The 10,858-nt window shown below is 43.8% G+C and overlaps 1 protein-coding gene across 2 annotated transcripts in view; it reads left to right on the forward strand.

Annotated features, from left to right (window-relative positions):
- The window catches only part of ric1 (RIC1 homolog, RAB6A GEF complex partner 1), a 37,476-nt gene extending 30,704 nt beyond the window's left edge, over positions 1 to 6,772 (forward strand). For both annotated transcript variants that reach the window (XM_038733381.1, XM_038733379.1), the window contains exons 19-27: positions 88 to 495; positions 652 to 963; positions 1,172 to 1,330; positions 1,880 to 2,016; positions 2,159 to 2,439; positions 2,552 to 2,764; positions 2,922 to 3,099; positions 3,199 to 3,387; positions 3,785 to 6,772. In XM_038733381.1, coding sequence (XP_038589309.1) covers positions 88 to 495; positions 652 to 963; positions 1,172 to 1,330; positions 1,880 to 2,016; positions 2,159 to 2,439; positions 2,552 to 2,764; positions 2,922 to 3,099; positions 3,199 to 3,387; positions 3,785 to 4,100 — 2,193 coding nt within the window. In that variant the 3' untranslated portion in view covers positions 4,101 to 6,772. The remainder of the gene's footprint in view (positions 1 to 87; positions 496 to 651; positions 964 to 1,171; positions 1,331 to 1,879; positions 2,017 to 2,158; positions 2,440 to 2,551; positions 2,765 to 2,921; positions 3,100 to 3,198; positions 3,388 to 3,784) is intronic.
- The last annotated feature ends 4,086 nt before the right edge of the window (positions 6,773 to 10,858 follow it).

Here is a 10,858-nt window from a genome sequence, read left to right on the forward strand (position 1 = left end):
AAGGGGCCTTATCAAACTTAAAGTGAGTCTATGCTGAAGGCATGCCGCTCCTGCATCCCTGTGACACTTTTTTTCTTTTTCGCCTAGCTACCGTTTTGTCCTCCAGTAGTGCTGGCCCAGTGTGTGGAGAATGTGTGGACCACCTGTCGCTCCAACAGGAAGAAGCGCCACCTGCTGGAAGCCCTGTGGCTGTCCTGTGGCGAGGCAGGCATGAAAGTATGGCTGCCGCTGTTTCCCCGAGACCACCGCAAGCCCCACTCCTTCCTCTCCAGACGCATCATGCTGCCCTTCCACATCAACATCTACCCTCTGGCCGTGCTGTTTGAGGATGCCCTGGTGCTGGGGGCCACCAATGAGACGGTGCTCTATGATGGGCTGCAGGGATCCTCTGAGCCACTGGAGGCGTTGTTCCCCTACTGCACCGTGGAGAGGACCTCCCAGATCTACCTCCATCACATCCTGAGGCAGCTGCTGGTTCGCAATCTGGGTGAACAGGTATGTGGAGCCCTTCCATCTCATCATCTCTTAATCTTAATTCTGTGGACCGTGTAAGTGATAAGCTCCTTATCATGATCATATTATGAGGCCTCTGGTTGTTTGCACACCTACAAAGTCCACTCTTTCCACTCCTTAATGTTTCCTCTCACACAGGCTTTGATGCTGGCTCAGTCATGTGCCTCCCTCCCCTACTTCCCCCACGTCATGGAGCTGATGGTGCATGTCGTGCTAGAAGAAGAAGCAACATCGCGGGAGCCCATCCCTGACCCTCTGCTGCCCACCGTGGCTAAGTTCATCACAGAGTTCCCCCTCTTCCTCCAGACCATCGTCCACTGTGCAAGGAAGACGGAGTACGCCCTATGGAACTACCTGTTTGCCGCTGTGGGAAACCCCAAAGACCTGTTTGAGGAGTGTCTCATGGCTCAAGACCTGGACACAGCAGCATCCTATCTGATTATACTGCAGGTAGGGTCACTACGTGCATTCAGTAAGATTTTCATAGCATAATGTAAGGATTATCATTTTCAGCCGAGGACAGATCTATAAAAAGCTTTACCATAAAGCCAGTCTTCATTCATAGAACCTCTGACTAAATCTGTTTAGGGTTTCGTGGTATCATAAATGCTTACATAGTCTCTCTGTCTCTTCTTCTGTTCCATACCTCTCTGTAAAGAACATGGAGGTTCCAGCAGTGAGCAGACAGCACGCCACTCTACTCTTCAACACAGCGCTTGAGCAGGGCAAGTGGGACCTCTGCCGACACATGATCCGATTCCTCAAAGCCATTGGCTCTGGTGAGATGGAGACTCCGCCCCCAACACCAACCACTCAGGTAAAGAACTTCCAACAGTTTTTATACAAATTTTTCTTTCCTTTATTTGCCATTTTTCTTCGACTATGTCTGTAGATATCAGTCAATGAAATGTTACAAGAAAAGGGAAATGTCCATCTGTTTTCATCCATCCCCATTGAAATGCCAAAAATATTGAAACTTGAGTGTTTTCAGGAAATCTCCTCTTGGTGGCTTAGTGTGGATGAAGTCCAAAATTGACAAAGAAAAGGCATGTGTTAAGAATGTGGTACAGAAACAGTAATTCATTTCTTATTTATTTGACTTGATTCCTGCTGCAAATATATTCATCATAAGTTCACATCATATCAGTACTTAAAAGCGAACAGTAAATGTGTTTTAAATGACCATTTAGTAAAAATTTGTTACAAAGGATTCGTCAAAGAAACGCATCACAAGTGGTTGCCAACTTATTTTGTTGTGAGTAGTTAGCAGTACTGGATCTTGCTGATCTGAAACCCCATCATGCTTTGTACCCACAAACATTATACTGTAAACATGAAATAATGAACTGTGTATCTCTGTCTTTAGGAACCCAGCTCAACTGGGGGGTTTGAGTTCTTCAGAAATCGCAGTATCAGTTTGTCGCAGTCTGCAGACTCCATCACTACGGGGAAGTTCAACCTGCAGAAGACCTTCAGTATGCCGTCTGGACCTTCTGTTAAAGGGTATGGACACACACACAAATACAGTAACATAGATTGTCAGTACTAGTATTATGTTTTGTTTAAAATGATCTCACTGTAACATCTAAATGTTTCCACATTTTCTTTCATTGTCTCTCCTCCTTCCTGCGTTAATTCCTGTCAGTCGGGATGTGGAGTGCGCAGAGAATATGTATATTGACATGATGCTCTGGCGCCACGCCCGGCACCTCCTGGAGCAGGTACGCCTCCGCGACCTGGGATGCTTCTCTGCACAGCTGGGCTTTGAACTCATCGGCTGGTTGTGTCGCGAGCGAAACCGTGTGGCGCGCGTTGATGATTTCGTTTTGGCGTTGAAGAGACTCCATAAGGATTTTCTCTGGCCCTTCCCTGTAATTCCTGTAGGAAGCCTCAGCTCGCCCCTGAAGAATGGACGGTGTCGCACAGGTGAGGTGACACAGTGAACTGGGGTTTCTGCTGTCCCAGGTTACATGTTAAGTTATTGTACTTTTGGTTCTATCCCAATATTTTATGCTGTTTTTTTGTTGTCACTCTTAAGTGCTGAGCACGCGGCTGTTGAAGTCGCAGTCAGCTGACAGCCTGTTGAACAGCGACATGGACACAGCGCCCCCTCAGGCAGCACCCAGCAGCCACACCTGGCTGGACAGCCTCGGGCAGAGGGCCAAAGACATGGACACAGCCTCGTCAGCTCACTCCAACCAACACTCACCACAGACGCATGATGCCTTCCTGTCCCTGCTCACCAATAAAGGTAATAAGACTCGCACAGTTAACCCAGTGCAGGTATTAACTTATAAAAAAGGGACTCCATAGACAGCAGCTTTTATTTTCCATAACCCTCCTCATGCCATTTCTCTCTTATTCCTGCGCCTCCTTATTTGAACATTCTTTCACTTCTGGCCCTCTAGTGGAAGAGTACAGTGTCGGCTCGGCCACAGACTTGACGGAGACCAGCTCGGTGGTGGATGGCGATTGGACAATGGTTGATGAGAACTCCTCCACTCTGAGCCTGAGCCAGGCCGAGTTGGAGCACATCTCCATGGAGCTGGCCAACAAAGGCCCGCACAAGTCACAGGTGCAGCTCAGGTGAGGCATACGATCACTGAACCTCCCTACTGTCATTCTGCTGCAGGTCTTGTTTGCCAAAACCAGTATTTGGCAGCTGTGCCTCTCTGTGTCCTTCAGGTATCTCCTTCATGTGTTCATGGAGGCGGGTTGTCTGGAGTGGTGCGTAGTGATTGGTTTGATCCTGCGGGACGCCAATGTCATAAAGCAGGTGATCGGCTTCCTGGACAGCCCAGAGGTTCCCCAAGAAACTGTACAGAGTCTCCGAAGTGGCTTATTGGCTGTCGACAGATGGGCCTCCGCTGACTGGTGGGTATAGCATGTGACCTGTCCAGATGTGTGTTTATTGCTCCTGTAGAAGACATTTCTAAGTTTTTACATTAGAAAAAGCATCTTTGGAGCCCAAATTGGCTCTGTGTCATGTCCAGCGATATAAAATACCTCTGTACCTGATGAGCTTTTAAGCAGGTGAAGAGATGTTAAATAGTCATTTCAAAGAGTGTTCAATAATGTTGCTAGTCCTTGTGATTCAGACATCACTAGTTAAATACAATTTTTGGAATTAGCGTATACTTGATAAACATGATAATAGCATTGTATCACTACTTTCAATGTTTTTGGCTGGTTTAGTAAAAATATAGAAGAATATATATATCCAGTCTTGTCATGCTAACCTTTTTCTCTCCTCCGTCTCATCTTTTTCCAGCCTGGGATACAAACCCTTTCTCAACCTGATCCAGCCACAGCTGCAGCAGCTGATGGATTCAGCAGCTGAGCAAGTGCAACCTGAGGCCTTCCAGCCCGCCAGCCAGAGCTCCAAGCTTGGCGGCTCTGAAGGGTTGGGAGGCGCTGCAGTGCCACGGGCAGAGGACAGTCGAGGAGTAGCGGCTCCCCTGGGCCTGGCCCTGCCCTCCCTCGAACCTGCAGGAGGGTTTTCCCGTCCTCCTTCTGAGGACTGTCCTCCTGAACAGACAGAGGAGCAGGGAGAGGAGGAGGGAGCCTATGACTGCACCTTGTCCTGAAGCCTGGAGCCTCTGAAATTTAACCTGTGAACTTAGTAACCTCGAGGGAAAGAGAGGATGAAAGCTGTGGCAGTGGCTGGAAATAGACTGTGTGTGTGCGCACGTGTGTGTGTGTGTGTGTGCGCGCATGTGTGCGCGCACATGCACAGAAAGTACCTCTCCTACAGGTTCTTACTTCAGTCAGTATTATCCACTCTTCAGATTTTGCCCTTTGTGTCGACTACAACCCCTGTGGATACTGAGCTACCAACAGAGCGACAGATAGCCTGACTGACATGAAGATATCACAGCAGGCCCAGAGACAGGGATCAGCCTTTCTAACAGGCATCATTTTACCAAAATGTGCTGTTAGACAAGTCAGTGTGCACTCATACATCAGGTTGTGGTCTTTGGAAGCTGTAGACCAGCACAGGAAAGCACCAGGCTTTTTTGTTCCAAGACAGATGTTTTGTTTGTGTAGCTTTTCTTTGGCACTCATTTAAGTGCAACTTGAGACTTTATTTTTTTCCCCACTGTCCAAACAAAATGCTCCATGGTTTCCTTTGGTTAATGCAAACCATGCAAGAATCAGTTCAAAGACAAAACACCTGCGTGTGTTTGATCACAGTATCATGCAACGTCGCTAAGCATAATGTCGAACAAAGCTCTAGTCACGAACCATTAACGAGATGCACTGGAGTGTGTCTGAGCCGACAGTAAGCGTGCAGTTCAGTTTGTGTGCACAAGAGGTGTTTCATACTTTCATACCTCATATGATTTTAAAATATTTTGTGATACCTTTTTCAATAATGTAACAGTGTACAATATAACATTATTTTTCTATCAATTACACCTTGTCCCTCTAGAGTCTCCCTGTACAAAACACACTCACGGTATGAATTCTGTGTAATTCTCGGAACGTGACGACCTTTAGATTTCTAAGAAAATGATCTCTGAGAAGAGGCCACTGTTTTGAGCGCAGACTAGTTTCTTACCACCGATCAGTACCTCTGTTGATGTATTTTTTTTCATGCACCAATGCCCCCGACTTTGCCGAAGTCCAGGCCCGAAGCTATCTGCTCTTCTTCATGTGGACAAATTTTAGACAACAAGCAGATCAGTGGTGAGCTGGTTTTAAGGCTGTCGTGCTGTGGAGGGCTTGGGCAAAACAGACGATATAAAAACCAAATCATATGATGCTTTATCCAGCTTTTTAAATGCACATTTGGGTTTCAGTCTCCTTCTGGGAGATTCAAAATGTGTTTACTATCATCAGCGAGGCATGAATGAATATTGAATATTATGTTGTTAAAGCCATCCTGCTCTGTAGAATTTGTACCCATCCCTTGTTGAAAGAACATAATTCCCTAGTCAGTAGTGTTAACGGTGACACGTCACTATGATTTTAAGTGACCCTCATCATCTGATAAGGACTTATATTTCGTCCAGTCCAAAATGCATATCGCATCCCTGAAGTGCTTGAGACAATGATTACCGACTTCGCCACATTGTGTGCTTCTATGTGTGAACCACATCGTATTGAGAATGTGTGGACATGTTTGGTGACTCGTCACATGCAATTGTTTAACTTGTATTAGTCCTCATTATTGCTATTATTTATTGGCATTATTGCTGGGTGGTAATTACTGGTTTGATGCTCGGTTTGTTTTTATGACTAATAACACCCCCCACCCCCACCCCCTTTTAGTTAATCAAAAGTTGTGTATTGGCTCTCTATCACAAGCACTAAAAGGATCACAGATATTTCAGTATTATATTGTGCAATGTATTGAAATGTTACTCAGCTTTATTTTTTATGTTCTCTGCTTCTTTTCTGTTTTCTTCCCTAGCTGTTCGCTTTTACTTTTCATGATAGACCAAATCATATTTTATAGATTCATTTTTGCCCTCTTGTCGGTGTGTACAAGATGAGTTGGGTGTGGTATCTGTTGAAAATGTAGATTCTTCAATGGTTTCTGTTTTATGAATTGCCAGTATAGTTAGAACACTCGCTGTTCACGAAAGGGCAAAATGACTACGCGGCACAGTGTTGCTGTCACTGATGTACTGTTGTCACTCAACATAAATCCCGTTTGCACCCTCGTTGCAGTGGGCCCGTCTCCACTCTGAACAAGCCTACAGCTACACTACGCTGCTGCGCTGTAAGCTTTACTTGACTTGAAACGGTAACCTGATGAACCAAAGACTTTACGTCCAGAGGCCTTCTGTTTTAACCGGTTGCTTCAATTGACTCATTATGCAGAGGGGAAAGAAAACCTCACAAATACACACACGCCCGTGCCCCATCTCTGTCATCGGAAACATAACCATTGATGCTTAAAACTAATGCTGACGGCATAAAAGACAGTTTCCTACGGAAATGAATATTGCAGATGTTTTCTGGTTTCCTTCTCTAATGGCAAGGAGCGGTCGGTCAGTCAGGTTTGTCTCGTGGTACTTGGCTGTCACCTTCACTCAGAGGTGGACAGCGCTCCCTCCCTCCTGTGTACAGTTTGCAAGTATTGCCTGTTTCCTGACTCAGAGTAAAGTTGTATTTCTGTGGCGGGAGCAGCAAACCTCAATGCAGTGTAAAGAAATTCTCCTGTACATTTGCCTTTTCTATGTTTGGTTTTCTACTTCATTTTTTTTTTCCTTGTACATAAAGACCAATAAATTATTTTTTAAAATGGTTATTTTGCCTCATTGAGTACAGCTGTTTTTTTTTATTAAATCAGATTATTTCTAATTATAATCTGATCAACTGTTAGTGTGTCCATGCAATAAGATGACACATGTTGTAAATAGAGATCAATACAGCCAACAATGTTGTACAAGTGCTAATTTAATTCAAGCTTTTTGCATAATGTAAAAACATCCTGTCCATTTACTAGATTGATAACCTGTACCCAGATCAATTTCAGCAGTCGTATCAATCAGTTCATTCAAAATAACAAATATGCAATTTTTTTTTAAACTAAACAGCAGTTTAAAGGAAAAACTTAAACTGTTAGACAAGAAGTGTCAAATAAATCATGAATAAGAACCAAATGATCTGTCCTGTTTAAAACAAGAAATCTAAATTTAACTTTTGCAACAAAACCTGAACAGCTAGAGAAATAGACATGGGTGGTTAAAGATAACAAATTTAACATCAAAAACAGGTGTTAAGACATTTCAACATACCACCAGAGTAGATTTCAGTTAAACTGTTTATTTCTCAAGCTGATATGGACACTTGTGTGCATGAATATTTGATTTCCCTTGACTTTATACAAGTGACGAAGATAAAGCTATTTTTAAGTGTGAGTTTACACTGAACAACAAAAACAGACTGTGCAGCACTTGGTCAGCCTCTCAGTCTAAACTGAGTTATATTAATACATTAGAATCTTAGAATCTGTCGTAAAGTGACAATTTAATTTTGCTTTATCCTAAAAGGAGTTTGATTTTTTTCTTACTGTAAAGCATCAGTTAAAAGCCTAGTCCCAATTAGACGCAAATTAGTGTGATAGCGTTAATGTTTTTCCCCTGTAGGTTTCACCAGATGTCAGGGTCGACCCATGATGATTCTTCCTACGCAAACGCGTTTCAAAACTTTTCACGTAACGTCGAGTATTCAGACAGTATTGTGAAGATGCCAGTCCCAGGAGCCTGCTTTGTACGCAGATGTAAGGTAGACAGGTGTTTCAACGTGTGTAACAGTTTGTTCTGCTTTACATAATTATCAGTTGAATGCCTTTGATTTTTTCTTACTTCTTACACAAATTTCAAGATACCACATAACATATGGTAAAAGTTCCAGTTTTTGGGATGCTGTCTTTGGAGCCACCACTAAAACTGCATTCAGGTAAAAGGCAGCCAACACCCCATTGATTGTCTGACATAGGCATAAATGAAACTGAGAGGTGCATAACTGTTCACCTGAACTCCACCTGAAAGATTAAAAGGTAAATTATCTGCTTAGGAGCCAGCTACGACTGACTGAAATGATATCCTGTTTAAATGGGCTCACATTCAACACAAGTCCTTAAACACCAGAGTCTGTAGAGATATCTGAACTTGAACTTGTTTTCATTTCCGCTAATTATTTAAATGATAATGTAGGTATTTTTAAACCTGGGCACTTACTTCAAAATCTTTGCCACATACTTGTTCACCCAGACTGCGAACCAGCAGCTGCCTCAGGATGTGATGCAGGAAGATCTGGGAGGTCCTCTCCACGGTGCAGTAGGGGAACAGCGTCTCCAGAGGATTCCTGCAGCCCATCATAGAGCACCGTCTCATTGGTGGCCCCCAGCACCAGGGCATCCTCAAACGAGCACGACCAGAGGGTAGATGTTGATGTGGAAGGGCAGCATGATGCGTCTGAAGGGCTTCCGGTGGTCTCGGGGAAACAGCGCCAGCCATACTTTCATTCCTGCCTCACCGCAGGACAGCCACAGGGGCTCCAGCAGGTGGCACTTTCCTGCATTTTGTTGAGCAAAGAAAAAAACAAGCTCTTGAAGCATTGGTGCAGTAGCCTGGGAACCAGACGAATCTGCCAAGCTCGTTTCATTTGCTCTGGCAGATACATCTGGCCTCCTCCCATTCAGACAGATTACCCCTGTCCATGATCTTATGATCTTGTTGGGCCAATCACAACTGTTTATCTAATATGGGGTGCATCATGCATCATGAACTAAGTTCGGTGTCTTAGTTCTTAGTCCTCTACATTAGTTCATGTCTTTAGTGTTTACTCCTGGTCTGTGTTCTTCTGTTTGTTATTTTGCCCCATATCTGCCTTTCAAGTGTTCCATCTGTTCCCCCAGTTATCTCTCGGCCTGCCTGTGTCTCGTCAGTCTCATGTCCCTCACCTGTGTTGCTATCGCCCTGCTCATTAGTCCCTGGTGTGTATATATGTTTGGTGTTCTCTTCAGTCTTGGTCCGGTCATTGTAGTGTGTAGACACTCTGTCCCATGTTGCTGTGTGTTGTCCTTTCTGCCTGCCTGCCTGCCTGCCTTATTAGTTGTGTTTCCCTGGATTTGGATTTCTGTTTAAATTAAACCTTGCTCTGCGTCCTGCGTTTGGGTCCCACCTACTCAACCACCACAACACCGTGACAAATAGATATTAATCTTTAATCTGAACATTGAGTCATATGGAAGACACTTTAAACTATGGGAAACGCATATCGTGCCATCTCAGCACATTTTTAAAAGTGTTTCACACCTAAATTATCAGGCCCTGTCACAGACAAATTTGTATACGTTAGAATGGTTTTCAAATTAATTAGTTTGACACAATAATATAATTAATAATATAATAATTACATGTCCCTGATTTGTATCTAACATGGTGTTATAATTTCTATAAGAAATATAAGCAATTTTTTATGAATGGATAATTCAGAATAACTGCCAGGCACATACACTCACCTAAAGGATTATTAGGAACGCCTGTTCAATTTCTCATTAATGCAATTATCTAATTAACCAATCACATGGCAGTTGCTTCAATGCATTTAGGGGTGTGGTCCTGGTCAAGACAATCTCCTGAACTCCAAACTGAATGTCAGAATGGGAAAGAAAGGTGATTTAAGCAATTTTGAGCGTGGCATGGTTGTTGGTGCCAGACGGGCCGGTCTGAGTATTTCACAATCTGCTCAGTTACTGGGATTTTCACGCACAACCATTTCTAGGGTTTACAAAGAATGGTGTGAAAAGGGAAAAACATCCAGTACGCGGCAGTCCTGTGGGCGAAAATGCCTTGTTGATGCTAGAGGTCAGAGGAGAATGGGCCGACTGATTCAAGCTGATAGAAGAGCAACTTTGACTGAAATAACCACTCGTTACAACTGAGGTATGCAGCAAAGCATTTGTGAAGCCACAACACGCACAACCTTGAGGCGGATGGGCTACAACAGCAGAAGATACCACTCATCTCCACTACAAATAGGAAAAGGAGGCTAGCTTACCAAAATTGGACAGTTGAAGACTGGAAAAATGTTGCCTGGTCTGATGAGTCTCGATTTCTGTTGAGACATTCAGATGGTAGAGTCAGAATTTGGCGTAAACAGAATGAGAACATGGATCCATCATGCCTTGTTACCACTGTGCAGGCTGGTGGTGGTGGTGTAATGGTGTGGGGGATGTTTTCTTGGCACACTTTAGGCCCCTTAGTGCCAATTGGGCATCGTTTAAATGCCACGGCCTACCTGAGCATTGTTTCTGACCATGTCCATCCCTTTATGGCCACCATGTACCCATCCTCTGATGGCTACTTCCAGCAGGATAACGCACCATGTCACAAAGCTCGAATCATTTCAAATTGGTTTCTTGAACATGACAATGAGTTCACTGTACTAAAATGGCCCCCACAGTCACCAGATCTCAACCCAATAGAGCATCTTTGGGATGTGGTGGAACGGGAGCTTCGTGCCCTGGATGTGCATCCCACAAATCTCCATCAACTGCAAGATGCTATCCTATCAATATGGGCCAACATTTCTAAAGAATGCTTTCAGCACCTTGTTGAATCAATGCCACGTAGAATTAAGGCAGTTCTGAAGGCGAAAGGGGGTCAAACACAGTATTAGTGTGGTGTTCCTAATAATCCTTTAGGTGAGTGTATAGTTGTAAAAGAAAAAGTCCTTTAACATAGGATATTTTACAAACACATAATGGTGGGTATATTCCACCACCTTCATCCACGCAGTTAAAAAAATTAATTAATAAATATTATCTCAAATATGATATTTTTTTATCATAATATTTAATGTGACAGGACTGACACGCAGGACA

The sequence above is a fragment of the Micropterus salmoides genome, unplaced genomic scaffold, assembly GCF_014851395.1.
Source record: "Micropterus salmoides isolate LMB-PRFRI ecotype aquatic unplaced genomic scaffold, ASM1485139v1 Ms_hic_scaffold_20, whole genome shotgun sequence".
Taxonomy (NCBI): domain Eukaryota; kingdom Metazoa; phylum Chordata; class Actinopteri; order Centrarchiformes; family Centrarchidae; genus Micropterus; species Micropterus salmoides.